Source organism: Rhinolophus hipposideros (genome assembly GCF_964194185.1).
Source record: "Rhinolophus hipposideros genome assembly, chromosome: 14".
Taxonomy (NCBI): Eukaryota; Metazoa; Chordata; class Mammalia; order Chiroptera; family Rhinolophidae; genus Rhinolophus; species Rhinolophus hipposideros.
Genome location: NC_138060.1, coordinates 28,225,945 through 28,247,561, shown reverse-complemented (window position 1 = coordinate 28,247,561; position 21,617 = coordinate 28,225,945). Strand labels below are relative to the sequence as shown.

The following is a 21,617-nucleotide window of genomic DNA, read 5'->3' as shown; positions in this document are numbered from 1 at the left end:
TTTATAAATTTCTATGCTTTGTTTTTTCACTTCACCTTAAACTTCAAGTATTTATCCCATATTATTATAAGCTATATCTAAATAGTTTAATAGCTATATAATAGTCCATTGAGTGGAAACACTATAAATTACTTATCTATTCCCTCACTGTCAAATAGATTGTCTTCACTTATTATTGATAAATGGTATCACAATAAATATATATTTTAATTACTTTCTAGTTCTGCTTCTAGGATAACCATTTGGCTCTTATTGAACTAACCCTCTAGCAGATAAAAACTCTAAATTCTGGGTAAAACATAAAAAATAACTATCTTAAAGCCAGAGAGGGACCAACAGAGTCACATTTGATTAGCCATGTGACTTTTCCATTTTCTATAGCTTTTTAGCTAGAAAAAAGGCACCAGTGTGTGCTATGCAGGGTGCTAACACTCCCACAGAAAAAAACAACAACACACTCTTACTGGCTTAAAGAACTAGATGACAAGAGTTTAGAACAAACTGAAAAGGGACGAAATTAGAAGGAGAGATGCAGACAAGGGAAATTCCAAATTTTGTATAAACTGTCTCGATCTTTGACTGACTCCCGAAGCACACATGATGTGGCAGACTCTCAGCATCCCAGATAAGGATAAAAAAATGTAACTAAATTAAGATTTGAGTTGCTACTCCACCATACGAAAGATAGAGTTTGCAGTCAGAGTCCAATGAAGTTAAGTGTCTACTAAAACAAAAAGAACAACACTCTTTGGGCAAATATAAAACATCCAGAGTCTTTACAATATAGTTGCAATGTGCAGGATATATCTGAAGTTATTTGCCATATGAAGAAATAGGGAAACATGACCCATTCTCGAGGGAAAAGGCAATCAATGAATTTGAGCCTGAGATGACCCAGATGTTGAAACCAACAGAGAAGGATTTTATAAAGCACCTATTATAACTACACTTAGAATGTAAAGAAAAATAGTTTCATAATGAACAAAAAGAAATTCTCAGAGAAATAAACCCAAATGGAAATTCTAAAACTGAAAAATTCAATATCTGAAATGAAAAATTCATTAGATAGAATAAACAGCAGAATGACAAATGAAAAAAAGCCAAGTCAACTTGAAGAGAGATTAATAGAAAATTTCTAGTTTGAAGAACACAGAGGAAAAAGGTGGGGAGAAAAAAATGAACCAAACCTAAGGACTCGCTGAGCAGTATCAAAAGATCTAACATACAAGCAAAACAAGAGGTAGGGGAAAAAAACTGCAGATGTAATAGTCAAAACTTTCTCAAACTTGGTGAAAGACATAACTTCAGAAGTTCAGTGAACCCCAAGGACAATAAATACAAAGAAAACCAGATCTAGGCACATCACAGTCAAATGCTAAAAACCTGATTAAAAAGCATGGTTTATCTTTTTATATTTAAAATTATTTCCCTATTGCAGACTCTTAAAAGCTTCATTGCACGACCAAAGGAAATGAACATTTTCAAATTTCCTCACAGATATCGCCAAATGTTTTCCCAAAAGGAATTTCAGTGTGGCTGAAGCATAGTGGGTACAAATAAGAATGACAGTAATAAGGATAAAGATATATGTAGGGACATAATGTAGGATTCGGTAGGTAAAGCGTTTCAAATATTATTCGAATTTAAATAGGAAGTTGTTGAAAAGGTTTTAGGCAGGGGAATGACCCAGTAACTGTACTTCTGAGTATTTATCTTAAGAAAATAAAAGAAACAAAAACTTAGCTGACTAAAAATATTCATTGTGATCCCAACATCTACTTGATATAAATAGATATAGATATGCGTCTATGCATGTGTGCACATATATATGATGGTATAAATATATACACATCATATCTATAAAACAAACAACAAAAAAGACAAATATCCAGCAATAAGAAAATGGGAAATGTTTAATAAATTATGATTTATAAACACAATGAAATAGTATGAAGCTCTAAGAATGGTATTTATGAAGATCGTCAAAACAAGGAAAGTGTTTTTTGCTTTTAGTCAAAAAAGCAGAGGAGAAAATTATATGTATACTAGCTTTGTAATTATAAAACATAAATATATGAATAATGAATGAAAAATAATAAAGAAGAAAAAGTTATGTTAGGTGGTAGAATTATTTTTTCTAATTTTCAAAATTTTCTATATTGCTACAACATCATTTCAATTAAATAAAATACCTTTCTACATCTTACTTCCAATACAATTCTCATCTTGGGCCTGCAATAAATATTAACTGAATTTCACCAATTGAAAAAATAATGAAAAGAAACCTCTTTTCCAAATCCTGTCGGTTTACTTAATTTGGTGTTCTTTCTGCAGCCAACAGTCAACAGCTCAAAGGGCAACATTTTTCTTTTTAAATAAATAGTTGCTTCTAAACTTGATTTCTCTAGGGTTTGGTGTTTTTTTGTGCCTGTTAAATGATTCTCTGTCTCAGTCTTCTCCATTTGTTCCATAAAATTAAACAAACTGAGGTTTTTACTCTATACCTAACTTTACTGGCCTTATTATTAATAATACATATTGATATTCATGGCTGATCTTTATGACTATATTTCTTACTCTTCAGATACCTAGTCTACCATCAAACACAACCTCCCTAACCTAAACCCTTATTTTTTTCCTTTGTCTTCTATCTTTTGAAGGCTTTTCTTTCTATGTCACCCTTCCCCTTCATAACTTGGAATCATCTCCCTTCTTATTTTCAAGATCATTACATCACTCCATTACTGTCTCTGCCCCACTACTCAATATCACAGTTCTCCATTATCTACCAAGCTTTTGGTTCCCAGCAACTTCTCCTGACCTGAATATTACATTTTATTAGAGCAGAGAATCCCAACTTTGTGCTGTGAATAGGCTAGAGGTTACTAAGATACTGATCTCCTCAGCCTTTGCAACAGCCTAGAGAGCCCTGGGCAGTTGGAGCTCCTGGCTACCTTTCCCCTGAACTTAAGTGGAGTCCTTTGTTTAGCCCTAGTGCATCTGATACATGTTATCACTTTCTATTTATGCCACAATATGAAAAAAAACATGCAGGACTTCAGTAGACATTTCTCCAAAGAAGATGAACAACTAACCAACACATACATCACTGATCGTTAGGGAAATGCAAATCAAAACTACAGTGAGACACGACCTCGCACCCATTAAGATGAGGACTATTAAAAAAATTAAAGAACAGAAAATAACTAGTGTTGGTGAGGATGTAGAGAAATTGGAACCCTCATGTACCGTTGGTGGGAATGTAAAATGGTACGGCTGCTGCAAAAATCAGAATGGTAATTCCTCAAAAAATTAGAAATAGAGTTACCATATGACCCAGCAATTCCGCTTCTAGGCATATACCCAAAACAATAAAAAGCAGCGTCTTGAGGAGATATCTGTACTCCCATGTTCATAGCAGCATTATTCACAATAGCTAAAACATACAAGCAACCCAAGTGTCTATCAACAGATGAATGGATAAGCAAAATATGGTATAGGAGCCCCTCCTTATCCCAAGGAGAATATATTCCAAGACCCCCTAGTGGATGTGAAAGCATGGATTGTACCAAACCCTGTATATACTATGTGTTTTCCTATTCATACACCCCTTTTCACTTAAAGGAAGTACTTTTAGGCTTCTCTTTGGTATGTCCGGATTGCCAGCATCATTACTCTCGTGCTTTGGGGCCATTATTAAGTTTAAAAAGGTGTTATTTGAACACAAGCACTGTGATACTGACAGTTGATACCAACAGTCAACCTCATAAGCAAGACAGCTACTACTACGTGACTAAAAGACAGGGAATCTACAGTGTGGACACACTGGACAAAGGGATGATTCACGTCTGACATGGGGCAGAGTGAAATTTCATCACGTTACTCAGAACAGCACGCAACTTAAAACTTACTAATTGTTTATTTCTGGAATTTTCCATTTAATATTTTTGGATCATGATTGACCATAGGTAACTGAAACCACACCATGGATAAGGTGGGATTACTATATATACATACCAATGGAATAGTATTCAACCTTAAAAAGGAAGGAAATTCTGACACATGCTACAACATGGATGAACCTTGGGGTCATTAGCTAAGTAAAAAAGCCAGTCACAAAAAGACAAACACTGTATGATTCCACAGTATGTGAGATACCTAGAGTAATCAAAATCATAAAGACAGAAAGTAGAATGGTGGTTGCCAGGGGCCTGGGGGGAGGGGAGAATGGAGAGTTAATTATTTAATGGGTATAGAGTCTTAGTTTTACAAGATACAAAGAGTTATGGAGATGGATGGTGGTGATGGTTGTACAATATGAACGTACTTAATACCACTGAACTGTACACATAAAAAAAGTTAAAGTAGTAAATTTTATGTTGTGTATTTTACCACATTAAATAAAATATTGAGAAGCATCAAGACTTGAAGTATCTCTTGTATTGCCTCAAAATATATATTTAAACTCTCAATAATTCTATAGACCATTCTTATTATTAAATCAGGCATTTTTATACTGAAATACAAATTTCTCTAGTCTTCTCTCCAGAGTATATAGCTCATCTTAGACATAACCCTTTGAGGTAGCTGATGTTTCTCTCATAGCTATTGGTACTGTAATGGCATAGATTTTGCTCCTACCTTTTATCATGGAAAATTTCAAACACATACAAAGGAAGAGAGAAAGGAATAATGAAACCTCATATAACTATCACTTAAACAATTAATCAACTCATAGACAATTTTGTTTTATCTATAATTTCACTCATTTTACTCTACTTCCCCCAGCAGATTATTTTGAAGCCAATCTCAGACATCATACCATGAATCTCAGACTTCAACCATAAATATTTCAGTGTGTTATCTCTATATACTAAAAGATACACATTGAAAGATACTAACAACAAAAAAAAAAAGAAAGAAAGATACTACCTGTGTCCTGCATATGTTCCTGCACTGGTGGGTCAGATTTCTGGTAGCAGCATTCCCCCAGTAAACCAAATATTAGACAAAGGAATTCTAATACATTCATTAATTTTATTGTAGTTCCTTACAAGTTAAGCACTAGGAAGTAGAGCTCTCAAACAAGAAAATCAAGAAGAAAATGGCTTCGTTTCAGTTGTAATAGGATCATTGTTCAAGTATGGTCTTAAGAGACCTCTTAGGAAAGAGAGTAAAGTCACACACGCATACACACACTCTTCTCCATCGCTCATAGGTAGTTGACTTTCATATGATACAAGTTATTTGGTGTATGATAACACAACACGGTAGTAGTATATCAGTATTATTATACATAAAGTAATTCATATAGCTTTATGTTTTATAAAACAAATGCAATAAAACTAGCTCAATGTAGAAAATTTTTATTCAACTGTCCTTACCTTTTGTTGGACTGAGATTCTGATCTATAAATCCTCTTAGTTCTGCATTTGTGGAACTCAAACCAACCTGAATAAAATAGTTTTAAAAGTTAAAAAGACGATCTTAAGTATTAATGATCATTTAATAAGCTATTTTATACCTTCCACCAGAGGTCCATATCAAATACTAATACAGCCACACAAAAAATGCATTAATTGTATCAACTATAGGAGTAGGATTTAAAAAAAAAAGTTGCCATATTGCTTGAAATGGAAAAAATATGAATTGTCCAGATTATGGCAAAAATTAATAAAATGTTACTTATGAGCAGAACTTAGGTCTACCCATTTTACTGGTTTTTAAAAAAAGTTATGTAGCTGCCATGAAGTTGCCAACAGCTATACTAAAATTTCACCCTCACTGCTGCCCTTAACTTTTACTATTCAAAATCACTGCCTATAATGCTTTTCAACATTATGACATTTAATGGATCAAATAAAGACCTATAATACCACAATGCAGAGATGAGGTCCACTGGCTCACGTCCAACTGCTCAGATTCATACTCTGGCTCATCAAGACTACTCTGTGTGTATCTTGAAAAATAACCTCTCTATTTTTAAAATCTTGACACAAAGCAAGCATCTAATCAATGATTCTACTATTACTATTATTGTATTAATCCATGTAGATTTGTAATCTTGACACATCATTGCTAATTTCGTAGTCCAAATATCTTTGCAAAGTACTGCTATAATGAAAGGATTTTAAAGCATGCAAAGCTTTATAATTTTATAACTGTACACTTGTCTTAGGTTGTTAAACTTACTGCTTTAACAGTATATATTCTACATATGCACTCACTTGATACTTTACAATTACATTATGTAAGAGCTAATTATTTCATTATTTGTTCATTCAAATGCTCTGCTAATAGCTGTTGCTTTTTGTTAAGAGCTATGTTACCAGAAATATTTCTACATATCGTTCACATTATGGAAAAGTAATAGGTTTGCATCAAATGCAAACCTATCTTTAGCATCTAATATTAAATTTTTATGACAGCAGCTGAGATAAAGACATCTAAAACATAGCTTCTTAATTCTACAGAGATAATGGTATAGATACTTAATTCTGTCTAGCTTCTTACAAGTATTCTGTTAGAAACAAAGTAAAACCTTTGCAACAAAATTTTCAACAAATCACCACTGCATGTATCTCCAGAGTTGTTCCCAAATATTAATGTTAAGTGTTCAATCTGGAAATGCCAAGAGTTTACTGTGGCATCACTAACATGCCTCCATTTTTTAAACTCTTCTGCTATAAAAAGAAGAGAAACACAAAACTTCTGTTGATGTTCTAGTGTAAAAAGAAAGTAAAGAAGGCAAAGACAGTCTTTAATATATTCCATGCTTAATACAATGTGACCGTGTAGTACATTTATTATAATAACTTCAAAAGTATCAGTTTATACCTTTTTGTTATTATACAAAGATAACGGCAAAAACCTCAACTAAAACCACATCTTCACAGCGGAGAGTTCACAGTTACTGGGTTACAGTTATGTTCAAACACCTGCTCTTAATGTCCAACTTCTGCAGAGTGAAGCAGCAAACGAATTCGGAAACTTTTTAAGCAGCTGTACACCTGCACCTTAATAACCAACAAATTATACTCTAAAAAGATAAATTGGTCTCATACCATATGAGACCAATATGGTATGCTAATCTTGGTCTCATAGATGGAAGGAAAGTGTTTGTATTTAGTATGTACTTCCATAAATACTACTAAAATTTATTTAATGAAACCTAAAAATGAATTCATTTCTGCTTTCATAAACACTTCACAGTTTAAAGACTCAAAAAAAGTAGATTCAGAATAGAACAAGTTGGCTAGGAAAGGCATTTAAAAACATCAGCTATCCTTCCCTTATTCTAACGATTTAAAAACAATTTAATAATAATGTTTCACAGAGCAAGGGGAAAAAAAGAAAACTCATTTTATGTAAAATTTTTCATCTAATAAGGTCCTGAGAAAAGTTTTCTATCGGGATGTTCACACATGGTGCACATACGATAAGCAGTCACTAAATGTCTATTGAATAAAAACTATCCAATTCTTAAAGATCAAACTATATATTCTCTAGTAATACCATTATAATTTCATTGATATTTAACATACCCGACTGACGTAACTGAAAGGAAACAAAATTCAGACTGAGACGATTTGTGCTCCAAGTTCAGCTCACAAGCACGGTGAGATGACCTTGGAACCCTCACTGCCAAAGGGGGGTGACAATACAAATGTGCAGCAAACTCAGAGCTCCTTGGATCAAGTTAAACAACTATGTGAGCAGGTCTGTTATTCAAATGACAATGGCTTTTAACACTTTGACAATGACACAGACAACTCATAAAAGAGAAATGCAAATGACCAATAAACACAGAACACCGGTTTGACCTAATTAGTAGTCAGAGAAATGTAATAAATCACATGCCAGATCAGCAAAGATTTAAAACATGTATATCTATATATGGAAATGGCAGTCTCATACACCACTGATGAACATACAAATTGGTATAATCTTTCTGAAATGCAATTTAGCAACATGAATCAAAAGCCCCCCAAAAGCACACACCCTTTGAGCCAGTAATTTCATAAGACTTTGCCTCACAGAAATAATCCAATAAGTAAAAATAAACCAAAAATGTAAAAAGAAAAAAAAATGGAAATAACATAATTGCCAACTTTAGGAAACCGGTGTAACGTCCATACAATAAAAGGTAACACAAAACAGCCATTTAAAATGATGTGGCAAAGATATCAAGACAAGAAAAGACAGTCACCATAGAGATTAAGCTAAATAGGTTACAAAATGGTATGATCTTATTTTTGTTTAAAAATGTGTAAATGCATATATTTGGTATATATACACACACATACACCTATATATACACATATATATATACATATAGGTGTATGTGTGTATGTATATATATATATTTTTTTTCTTTTTCCCTGTGTGTATAGCAAATGTCTTCTTAGGCAAAATTTTGCTGATAATCGAGGCTAGTTTGTTTTCTTCATCCGTAATGAGTATTATGGCTTATGTATTTTTTCAAAGATTCTTTGACAAGGCAAAAAAAATGCACCTGAAGTTTACTTTCAAATTCTTTATTGTATACTGAGTAAGCTTAGGTTAGAACACACCTGCATTTTGGGTCTAGGAAGAGAATCATGGGCTACTAGATGCTATTTGATAACAATTTTATCCCAGACATGATGAATATATTGCGAGCTCTGCAGAACTTCCTTTTATAAAATGATACGTCCCACAATCCATGTAGTTCTGGTAGTGCTGTTAGTCTTATAGCCTCAGTTGTGCCATGGCAGCAGTAGACCCTGACCCAGACCTGGCCATTTATGGTACTCCACTACCTTCTCCACACTGGCTTGTCTAAGCACGTGGGCCAAGCGTGGTCAACCAAAGCTTCTCCATGGAATCTGAAATATAAATGCTAAACAAGAATACTTCCTTCTCTTCTGAGATAAAACATTGTAAGGCCAACGTAAGCTATTATGCCACCATATAGGAGAAAGGGATGGAAATAGAGAAAAAGCCCTGATACCATCCTTTGATCTCCTGAATCCAGATGTGTTTGAAGCCAGGGTACTCCAGACTTTTCAGTTATGTGAACCAATACATTCCACTTTTTGCCTTAAACTATTGTGACTAGGCTTTCTACCACTTGGAACCATAAGAGATGCAGTAAGGCATGGATAAGGCAAAAGAAACTACACAAAAACCTGGTCTGAAAAGTGAAGTGCAAAATGGGAAACAAAAAATAAACATGTAAATAACTGAATATATTTTAAATGATGCCTCTGTAAGACCTGGGCAATCTCTTCCACATCTGAGTCACTTCTCAGTTACATGTGACACAATTGATCACTCCCACCTTCTTGAAACTCGTTCTTCACTTGGCTTCCAGATCATCAGAATAACACTGCTGCCTTCCTTTCTGCCATTCCTTGAATCTCCTTTGTGCTTCTCTCCTCCCTAGATGTTGGAGAGCCTCTGTGCTCAGACCTTGGTCCTCATGAATTTACAATATAATCTCATGCAGTCCCACTGCTTTAAAATAATTTCATATAAAATGACTCCAAAACTTCTGTAGTCAGCCCCAAGCTTTCTCCTGAGCTCCAGAGTCATTTATCCAACTGCCTAGCCAGAATCTACCTGGATTGGTTAGGGCCCTCACCTTTAATATATTCAAAACAGTTTCTGAGTTTGACACAAAATTTTGCACTTCCCCAAGAGTTCCTCTTCTTATTAAACAGCAGTTATACAAGCCAGATACTCAGAAGTCTTCTTTAACTTCCTCCCTGTCCCTGAATCCTAGTTATTCAGTAAGTCCTGATGACTGTCCCTTTAAATACATCCTGGATGCAGCCACTTTTCCCCCTCTCCAATACCATCAGCCCAGCCGAAATCACCACGCTCTGTTGTCTGAACTACTGGGATAAGTACCAAACAAGTCCCTGCTTCTACTACTCCCCTCTGCAGTCTATTCACTCAGCAGCTGGAACAAACTTTTAAAAATGTTAAGTCAGGTCATGTAACTCTCCTCAAAACCTCGAATAGCTCTTCGCTGTTTTTAAAATACACAGCGCTGGCCCCAATCTTCAAGGCTCCACGGGCTCTGGCTCCTGCTTTGTTTTAGACTTCATCTCCCACCACTCTCCGTTGCTTACCCTGTTCCAGCTATAAGCCAATCATCTTGCTGTTCCTTGAACAACCACACTTTCTCCTGCCTCTACCTGGAATGGTCTTTGGCCAGATAGACACGTGGCTGGCTGCTTCTTGGATTGAGACTCAAAAGCACTGCTCTGTCTAAATGTCATTTCCTGACAGAGTTCTCTCCTGAGCACCTAGTTGAAGGAGCACTCCTTCATTCCCATCACTCTCCTATTACCCTGTTTTATTTTTCTTCATAACAGTTATCATTACCTGACATCATATAATTATTTATTGTCTTCTCTCACTATGTGCTAAGCCCCAAGAAGGCAGAATCCTAGAACAGTGCTGGGCACATATAGCATATGTGGGAGAAAGGCAGAGAAGGGAAAGAGGAGAATGAATTAATTATGGCATTGTAAGCTGGTCTAATCCTTTTAGTAAGTATCTTGAAAAAAACATATAAAAGTCACAAAAAACGTTCTCATCTACTGCAGAATGGCTAGTACGCTTGGCCGGATATTTTCAGATGGCCTATTTTAATTCTTTCCCACGTGCTTCAGTGCAGTCTGAGGCTGGATCTCTCCAGGTCCCTAACTCCAGAGTAGGAGAAGAGGGTCAGCTCATCACTTATCTCTCTCCCCGGAGGCTGCTATAGCAGGAGGAGTAACGTGTTGCTCATTGTTTGACTTCTTCCAAATATAAAGACAAAATAATGGGAGTAGAATTAACACTGGTTCAAATACTTGATAGTATTTGAACCAGTGTTAATTCTGGAAACAACTTTTCCATCAGCAAACAATTTTTATTATAGCAAACTGTACCTATGGCTAAGATTACATTTGATTCCAGGTACAATATACAAGCCACAATATACTTGCTATTTTAACATTAACCATCTTGTTGCTCAGGATAACTTTCACATCCCCTTTTTTTCTAAGGGAGAGAAAAATCAAGGTAATATCCTACAAGATAATTCCCAATACACAGACTAAAATTTTGCTGCTTCTTTTCTCCAAACAGAACTTTAACAAATACGTATACAGAGTCTTAAAGCAGACTATGCCTGATAATTTATCCTAACAAAATTAATTAAATGTTAATGAAGCATAATCTACATCTGCTTATAGCTACTAATGCATGTTAAAAGCAAGGTTAATAACAGGAAAACAGAGTTAAGTAATAAGTGTTTCTTTTTCTTAAAAAAAAAAAAAAAAGGCTATTCTTTAAATGTATACCGGGTTGTGTTTAGGACTATTTGTCTGGCTCACAGGGAGACCTTTTTATTCAACATAATGCTTGCTTCTCCTGGTCACAAATAACCAAACCTCTAGTGGATATGAGACGTGAGCAGTGCCAGGGGTCCTTCCCAAGGAGTCTGAAATTGGAGCTGACATAGGCAGACAATCTGTGAGGCTGCCTCCGTCCCTCCCTCCCTGAACAGGCTAGTTCTGTGACATGTATGAGTAGATCGAGATGCGGACTGGAAAACTGAGGACGATAATTTGCAGAGAGCCAGAGTGATGAAGCAGATGCACAGAGACAAGTAGAGAGGAGAAATGGAAACCAAATACTGCCTCACATCCTGGTAGATTTCAAGTTTCTGGACCCAGATCTTTCTGAGAGCCCACTAAATTCCTACTCTTGTATTCCTTGAGACATCCCTATATCTTTATAATAAATTCCCTTTTTGTTTAAGGTATTCTAAGCTTGTTTCTGTAAACTGTAAACAAAGATTTCAACATAATAATCTGGAAACAGTAATTAGAGTAAGTTATTTCCCTCTATGTTTTAGTGTTTATTTTCTGGCATAATCCTTCACCGTAACTGGAAACAAATCCACTAATACACGGTAACAATAAGAATGTAACTTGAAAGAAAGTAGATTCAGAAATGATAGTCTCCAGCAAAAAAAAAAATAATTGAATAACTTCTCCCAAACATCCAAGGTCTAATATCCCCTAGGAATAATGTCATGGAGGCTAGCAAACTTCTTCTGAACAACATCTGATACACACGTTGCCCTAAGTAAATCCAAAAAAAAAAACTAAGCCAAAGAAAATAGTGATTTTTTTTTCATTAAGGCCAAGGAACTCTCTAGCAAGTACTAAAACAAATTTATTACAATACCCAACAAAGGAGCAGGGTGGGAAACTTTCTAGAAATAGCAATTTTGCAGCTGTTGAGAAGGAGCAGATTGGCAGCAATTTATAAGAATGCTACCATGCCCATATGAGTACTATATTCAATAGCAGTAAAGTTTACTATCCATTCTTTGAATAAACAAGAACAATTATAAATTAATGCCAGCAAATTGAATTTAATTAATTGTAATAGTGAAAAAAATATCTGTAGGAAAAAGTACAACCCACTTTAAAAATACATTTAAAAATGTACAAATACTTACATTTTTTGCCGTCATGTCAAATTAAATTTGATTTAAAATTCTGTAAAGCCATTAAAAAACAAAAATAAAAAAACTTTGTCTTCAGTAATTCTTTAAAAGAACATCCTGTTAAAAAAGGAAAAAAGAGGGAATAATAATGTAATAATAATAATAACAGGCAACATTTACATCTTACTATAGTAATCCTCATACCAAAACTATAAAATATATACCATTTTAATCCTCATTTTCCAGATAAAAATGAGGGTTTAGAGAGGTTAAATATTTTGACCAAATCAACTTAGTTAACTCAGCTAACAAATGATAGAGCCTGGGCTTTGAAATATTATACTGTGTTGCTTTAGACAACCCATTGAAAGAACTGCCAAGGTTTCTAGGAGAAACAGCAAATTCCAGGGCTGGGGCAGGAAATGTACAAGATAAATCTAGAACATTTTACTGCACTTAAAGTAAGGAAAGGCTCAAAAAATGATGGAGACATATCAAAAGTATACAGGAGCCAGTTTAAAGGGCCTACAATTAGACAATTGAGCACCAAAGTATATACTGATAGTAACAGATTATAAGACTATAAACCCGTTGAATAAAATAATATTCCAGGAGTGCATACTGATATAAACAAATAATGAGGAAGAAAGGAAAGCTCTTCTTTGCAATATAATGCCAACTAATAAATATAAAGAGATGATACAGTTCGAAACTCACAATTTGTGGTTTTATATAACTGATTAGGCAAGAATAATCACAGATGCTGAAACTAGTAGATGAGAGCTGGTGAGAAAAATGGTATTTACATAGTCTTGAAATACCTCCCCACAAAACACGTATTTCAAATCTTACAGTGAAGAAACCTGACACACACCATTTTAGTCAAAATAATCAAAGCTACCAAGGGACCACCAACAATGGGACAAACCAACTTCTGCATCTCCTCAAGTGCACTGAATGGATAGAACAGTATTGCTTTTGAGGTATTTTCACCCAAAATGCATACTCTAACTCTATTTATGAGGAAATAATCAGAGAAATTTAAATTGAGGGACATTCTGTAAAATAATGGCTTGAATTCTTCAAAAATGTTAGTGTTATGGGGAAAAAAAGAAGCCTCAGAAACATTGCAGATTAAAAAAAACTAAAGTCACATGAAAATTAAATTCAACCCATGATCCTGGATTGGCCCCCGGACCAAAAAAAAAAAAAAAAAAAAATGCTATGAAGACCATTATTGGGGCGACTGGAGAAAATATATTCCACAGACTGGATAATAGTATTGTTTCACTGTTACATTTCCTGCTTTTGATCACAAAATTGCATTGTTTTGCTTTTTTTTTTTAAGTAAGTGTCCTTGTTCTTAGAAAGAATACACCAAAATATTTAGGAGTGAAAAGGATGACAACAACAACTTACTTTCAAATGATGAAAAAATATATATATATATATATATATATATATAATCTGTATACATAGAGAAAGTGGGAATTATAAAGCATATGTGCCAAATGTTGACAATTGGTGAATCTGGGTAATGGGTATCCAGGAGTTCTTTACCCATTTTTACAACTTTTCTCTTAAAATTGAATTTCAAAATTAAAACTTTAATAGGACATTCAACGGGAAGGATAAAATAAAAGTCAGTTAGGAAAGACCATTAAAAATAGGGGCTTGAAAAAATGGAGGCTCCAAAATGTATTATATGCTAGAATTTGAATCCACAAGTAAAACTTTCTGGAAAAAAGAGATGTTTTTTACTTTTCAATAAAACACCGAGTTTATGCTTTTTCAATGATAAAGAAAACAACTTTAAAAATCCAAGTGAGACCTGAACTACAATTCCGGTTTTCGCTTTCCCACTGCAGCTGCAGATTTGCTCACAAGGTCCATCGTGACCTAATATGAAAACCAAGTTCCTACAGTTCACTGTTTTACATTCGCCAATTATCTGTCATTTCCTCTTCAGTGTTATAAATATGAAATAAATAATCAAGCACAAGTTCCTGATATACCATTCATCAAACTACCTGACATACGAAAATTAAAACTAAGAATTTAGGCTAACATAAGTACTTCATTTTGAATGTTAATATTTTAACCAAGCTTGATCTAATAGCTCTACATAAACTTCTGGACCTAACAGATATGAAACATCTCTTTAAAAATCATACTTACAAAATTTGTCCTCATGTAAAATCACCAAAGAAGTAGTAACTATTCAAAGAAGCAATATTATACAGCTTATGGCCTCTGATCACAATGTGATTAAATTAGGAATCAGCCATTTTTTTAAAAAACGTTAAAAGTCATATATTTAGAAAATAAAAAAATATTACTCCTCAAACATCCCAGGAATTAAGGAAATTTGAAATATTTAGAACTGAACGACAATGAAAGTAATAAAACCTGTAATGTGCAGTTCAAACAGTACTTAGAGGTCAATTTGTACTTCTTTTCATTCATTAAGCAACTTAAAAAGATCAGTGGGAGCTCAAAGGAAGAAGAAAAGAAAGAGCAAGAACTAATAGAAAAACAACAAAATAACACATAGTTCTAAGAGTCTAGCTTGAAGTACGCCTCTAATAAATAAAGCAGCATTGTTAGCAAACTGGAAAGTGCATGGATTTTTTTTTTTAATTTAGGCTGCCTCAGCTCTGACACTTATTAGCTGTGTGACCTTGACCAAGTGCCTTAACCTCTTTGAGTTTTAGTGTCCTCATCTGAAAAATAGATATACCGACATTTTCAGGATTCTACTAGAAGTAAATTAGATACAATGAAAGTGACAAGTTATATAATGGAAGTGACCAAGTCAATGTGCCAAATGCCCTCCAAATGCCCAAGTAAACGCTGAATACTCCTAACCACAAAAAATTCAATTTTAAATGTTTCAGATTACCTAATGATTACCTAATTTTTCAGATTACCTTCTAAAATGTAGTTATAAGGAAAAAAACAATAGTCTTTTTCATCCAAAATACCTGTAAAATGTTAGAAACCTGCTATGTCTATTCAAAGCAGACATTGTTGCCTACCCAATATCATTTTCTTCTTCTTCCTTAGGAGAAGTTGAAGGTGGCAATGTGCCCAACTAAAAATACTACATTCTCAGTCTCCCCCTCAGAGAGGCTGACCATATAATGGAATTCTAGCCAATGAAATATAATCAAACATTGTTGGGCTGGGCTACCAGATATGGCTAATAAATGTCCTTTTTCCCTTCTCCCCATTTCTTCATGTCCAGAGTATGGTTGTAATGGCTCGAGCTGCTTGTCTCCATGCATCTGCTTTATTACTATATTCAGTATTCAATAAGGTATTATTTTCCTAAGGGCTACACTATTGAGTGGCCTAACAGAGTGTTATTATTTCAGCACACTATAGCAATAGGCTACCAATAAAAACAGTGCCTAGTCACATTAATGAGCTTGACAAAACAAAACATAATTTTGTTTAATATTTGCTTTGTATCATCTCGCCAGAGCTAGCACAAACTGGAACCTCTAACTGTTACCAAAATGATAAATGTTTGAAAGAAAGACAAAGTGTATGAGTTTCTCAAGCAAATTTACCTTAACATACCTGTGCCTCAATTTCTTCACCTGCAAAACAGTAATAGTATGTCTACTTAATTAAATGAGTCAAGACATGAAAAATTATTAAGATACTGCCGAGCACAAGGTTAGCACTCAAACAGTATTAGGGGGAAAAGCAATTCACTGATTTATGACAAATTAAGGTTTCTTCCTCCAAAATAAATAATACGTAATTCACACACAGAAGTGAAAAATACCACAGCATAAATCCTAAAACAAGAAAAAAGTGTTTTATTGTGGTTAAGAAAAATTCTCCTAAAATTAACAGGAACAGGCAATAACTTCATTCATTCATTTATTTATTCATCCAGCAAACACTGAATGGGGTACCCCCTATGTGTAAGGCACCGGAGACGTCATAGTAGATGAGAGAACCAGTAGGCATAAACCTTCAAATGCAAACTTAAATTACAAAAAAATTACATTAAGATAAATGTTACAAAAAGAAATGGGATTGTGACAGAGAACTCGGCTTCATTCAGTTAGAAACGAAGAAGTATGCTGTATTGGCTTTGTATTGACTGACAGCTTATAACCTTTTAATTTAAAAACATATACATTTCTAAGCATTTTTAAAGTTTTTGTCTTTCTTTTACATTGTCTTTAAGCTAAAAATTATTTGCAATGTATGATGACTTAAGCCAAGAGTCTAGAAAGTAAATAAACATGACAGCAAATGTTTCAAGAAATTGCCATTTTTGGCCGTACGGCGATTCTCAAAAATAAACTGGTCATGTGCAGCGATGCATTATGCTCTATCCATTCTCAACAATTGGACACTTCTTCCAGCCACCAAGTTTTCTGTGGTTAAAAAAATAAATCGGATTTCTTCTTCCACTTTCATGAACACATTATGTCAAGCTCAAAAAGTCAGTCTTTGTGACCCCACCATCTGCCATGATCTCTTGTCAGTTTCAGACAATGTAAGTCCCACAGATGGTCTCGAAATGCAAGCCCTTTTCCTTTCCAATCACAATTTAGCAGCTCTGGCCACAAAGCCTTTTAAAGTGGTACAACATTATTCAAAATACAAGGAAAAAAGCAAAAATAATTATGAATAAGTATGTAGAGCTGACATCACTTGAGTCGGGGTCTGCAGTCTTTTTTAACACTGCTGGAAAAGATGCTACTAAAAATTAAATTTCAGCAAAGGCAGCATATTTAAAGGAAGACATTACTAATTTCAAAGACATGCTCATGTTTTAAAGTTTGGAAAATATACAAAACAATAAAGTAAGAAACAAATATCAGCCATAATTCAACCTCTCAGAGTCAACTACAATAACTTTTGGCATAACTGCCTTCAGTATTCTCTTTCTATACTCTACCTTTTGATACGTGGTATTAATTAGAAGATATTTCATAGAAAGTGATAGTATCTTTTTCTTAGCTTATGAGCATACCTAGGCACTCTCCTTAGTACTTCATACGTATGATTTCATATAATTCATACCACAACTCTATCAGCTAAATATTATTACTGTTCTCATTTTACAGATTACAGACTAAGCTTTAGAAAGTTCAAGTAATTTGCCCTTTTAACTGTGTGAATGGCAAAGCCAGAATATCAACCCAGGATCTCAGACTAGCAGACACGTTCTTAACTACTATGCTGATTTACAAAATATATCTGGACTTGAGATACAAGAAATATATCCTCAAAATATAACAAAATGTGTAAATACCATTACAGTAAATCCATATAAAAAAGATAACTTACTATACTAAAAGAATCCTTTCATATAGGACAAGTCATATGTCACTGGGTCGGGTTTTAACCCTTTTTAGGTCCTCCTTTTTTAAAATTTCAACACTAAACTGGAATTTTCTTTATCTTTTTGAATAGGTAGTATAAACTTCCTCGTTTATTTTACATAGTATTCCTTTACATCGTTATACCATAATTTATTTCACTAGTCCCCTACTGACGATATATTTAGAGTTGCTATTTCTAAACTGGTGACAGTGATCACATTTTAATGACTCAATCCTTCGTGTTTGATCTGGTCTTTCCTTAAAAACATGCTCCTCTGGCCTCAGGGCCTCTGCACATGCTGTTTTCTCCGCCTGGAATTTTCACCAATGGTTAACTCCTCTCCCTTCAGATCTCTTCTCAAATATCACTTTCTCAGGTAAAAAACTGTCCTGCTCCCACTACCCAATTTAGGACAGGGATATCTACTTGATGCTCTCCTTTTTCCTTTTATAGTACACATTGGGTTGTCACTACCTATTTGTGTGATTATCAGAATGTGATCTAACTCTGCCAACTACAGTGTAAGTTCCATGAGGGCAAGGACCCTATCTATTTTGTTTACTATTATAATATCCAGCAGCGGCCTGATGGCTCAGTTGGTTAGAGCACGAGCTCTCAACAAGGTTGCCAGTTCAATTCCTGCATGGGATGGTGAGCTGTGCTCCCTGCAACTGAAGATTGAAAACGGTGACTGAATTGGAGCTGAGCTGTGCCCTCCACAACTAGACTGAAAGACGACTTGGAGCTGATGGGTCCTGGAGAAACACATAGTTGCCCAACATTCCCCAAATAAAAAATTTATTTTAAAAAATAGTAATAATATCCAGTGTCTGGCACATAAGAGTCAGATAGTATTTGTTTTTTAAGAAATATTTATTAAATTAATTATATACTCAATATTTTACTTATTTCCATCCTTTAATAATATATGATAATCCCATTTAATATGACTTGGCAGCAGAAAATAAAAAGAAACATTTAAGACATTCACACCTGAAATGTTACTAAGTTATCTAGAATTTTGAGTGTCACTTTCTTATCATGAACAAAAAGTGTTTTGGAACCAGCCTTAGACCTGTGTTCATAATTTTTTTAAAAACTTATTATGGAAAACCATTTTAATATGGTATATTTAATTTTGCTAATTTTTAAGGTAAAATGAAGAGTAGGAAAGAGTAAAATTTTAAAAACACTTTTATATACTAAAAGCTGCTCTGCCATAGAACCATCAACATTTTTTTTAAAAATCAGATTAGTGGGAAGCCTCAGAAAGATTTTAAGTAGAGAGTTGAACTAAGACTAAATTATGTTCAAAGATTAAGTAAAAATTATCTGCGTTTTAATTCTTTGAAAACCACCAATATCAGTTATATTCTATAATTATTCAGTAACTGAAACACTCATTTCTGGACCAAATCAGGTAAGTCTATATTCACGATCTATAATTCATTAATCTAACAAACAACCTTAACCCATTGGAAAAACTCAAAGCTCAGAAACAAGCAAAAAAAATGTCCCCAGTTTTCAAATTAGCTTTCATAAAACCAATATACTACATAGTTAACAACTCGAGTCCTCAAGCCTTCCTTCATTTTATTAATTTTAATATAAAATTCTTATTAAATTTGCTTATCTTGATTTTCAGACACGAAACCAATTACACTCAGTAGAAAGGGAGCAAATGGGCCAGGAGATAGATAAGTACATGCACAAAGTAATTGACAACTGGCAGCTTAATTCCAAAGGAAAATTAGACACAGAATTATATTTCACCAAGTAAATTTACTGAAGTGGAGTTCTTCCCCCCACAAAAGAATTATTTCCTCATTCCCTGGCAAAACTGGATTAATGACATGTTCCTATGCATGCTTCCCCAACAAAACCTAAGGGATACTTTTGTTCCAAACATTTTCATAGATCATAGCATTTATTATTTGTTCTTAATTATTAATATTGAAACAAAAGTCTAAGAGAGAAGATATATTTCTGCCCTGTCCAAAGAAGCAACATTAGAAGAAATCACCCAAATTTAGAACAAAATCACATTTCAAGATTCTGCCAAGAACCTAACAAAGGGTTCTCTTATAATATCCAGCGGTACAAGCCAAATTTTAAACCATTAATTCACTTACACCCAATGACTACATGGATTAGATCACTTGTGGCACACATGCTCTTTAGCCAAATCTCATTTCCAAATCAACGTAGTTTTAGATTAGTAATACAAATGTTAAGACTTATCCTTTGTTGATGCATCTCAGCAGGCTAGATGAGTTTTAAAAATCTCAACTGGGTATTAATATAAATTTACACATAAAGTACTATACAGAGAACTATGCAAGCACAAAATTCAATTTATCCCTGAGGCCAAGAAGACAAAAATGAGGGCAATCAAAAAGAAGCAATCTGTGAAAAAAATAGCATAATTTCTAATTCTCATTTAGAATACCACTGAACTTATATAAATACCTAATGTTTATTCAAATGAAAATAAAAGTTTTATGAACAGCATCTTAAGAGCTATTTATTATGTAATTCCTCAAAATAACCCTACAGAATAGTTATCTCCATTTTTCAGGAGGGAAAATTGAGTCAGAAAGCTTAAATAACTTATCCAATGTCATATAGAACTAAAATGTACAATAAAATTTAGACAAATGTTACTATCTGCATGTTCCATATCATAAAACAATAAATTTCAAACAGTTTTCATTCTGAAGTAATTTAAGACTTTTAAAACATATTAAAGAAAGTTTCTGTTATTTGTAAATGTTGAAAAATACAAATTAAGTATTATATACTTTTAAATGATCTAAAAGAGACTTCTGGAAAACTGGTACAGTGTAAGATCACTTGTCTTATTTGCATGAGCATCCTAGCCATTTAAAAATAAAACTTATGTGATAGTTCTTTTTAATTTATTTGTTAATACATTACCGTTTGTAAAAAAAAATTAATTAAAAGCGAGGAAAGCCAGAGAGTACAAAGGTGCACAGTAAAATGTCATTCTCCCCATTTCCCTCCTACGCCAATTACACCTCTGCATAGACAGTCACAATACTTAAGGATCTTACGCCTCAGCCCAAGTTAGCATACATTAATACAAGTAATACAAAAACATTCTCGTATTCTCATTTTTAAAAAAGCTAAATATTTAGCTCTGTATAACTTGCTTTTTTACACTTAACAATATAGCATTCAGATCTTGCCAAATCAGTACAAAGAGAATATCTTCTTTCTCTTTTACAGCTGCCTAATATTCTGTTATATGAACATAACATTATTTAATCAGTTCCCTCTTGTTAGAATTTGGGTTTCCAATCTTTTGTTATTATAAACAATGGTTCTGTGAATACCCTTATACATATGGAATTTCGCATGTGGAATCCTTTGATCTAATGCCACATATATACATATATCATATATATATCACATATATATACTTTTTATTTAATTTAAGTGTGTTTTCCCAGGACCCATCAGCTCCAAGTCAAGTACGTAGTTGTTTCAATCTAGTTGTGGAGGGCGCAGCTCACATGTGGGGTCACATGGCCTATGTGGGGATAGAACCGGCAAGCTTGTTAAGAGCACTGTGCTCTAACCAACAGAGCTAACTGGCCACCCATAATGCTATAACAAAGATATTGCTTAACAAAAGACATTGCTAAATTGTCCTCCATAGGTGTTGAGGAAATTTGCACTTCAACCAGTAGTATACAAAAGTAATTATTTCTCCATAGCCTCCTCAGTACAGTCTGTTTCTTAA

At 34.0% G+C, this 21,617-nt stretch overlaps 1 protein-coding gene across 11 annotated transcripts in view; it reads right to left on the bottom strand.

Moving 5' to 3' along the window:
• TFDP2 (transcription factor Dp-2) overlaps positions 1-21,617 on the bottom strand; it is a 152,646-nt gene that overhangs the window by 108,117 nt on the left and 22,912 nt on the right. For 6 of the 11 annotated variants that reach the window (XM_081072983.1, XM_081072978.1, XM_081072984.1 and 3 more), the window contains 2 exons: positions 12,509-12,613; positions 5,385-5,451 (listed from right to left, as the gene is read on the bottom strand). The exons of 2 other annotated variants lie outside the window; for them this stretch is intronic. In XM_081072983.1, coding sequence (XP_080929109.1) covers positions 5,385-5,451; positions 12,509-12,523 — 82 coding nt within the window. In that variant the 5' untranslated portion in view covers positions 12,524-12,613. The remainder of the gene's footprint in view (positions 1-5,384; positions 5,452-12,508; positions 12,614-21,617) is intronic. 3 more of the 11 variants (XM_081072980.1, XM_081072979.1, XM_081072988.1) reach the window with 1 other exon arrangement.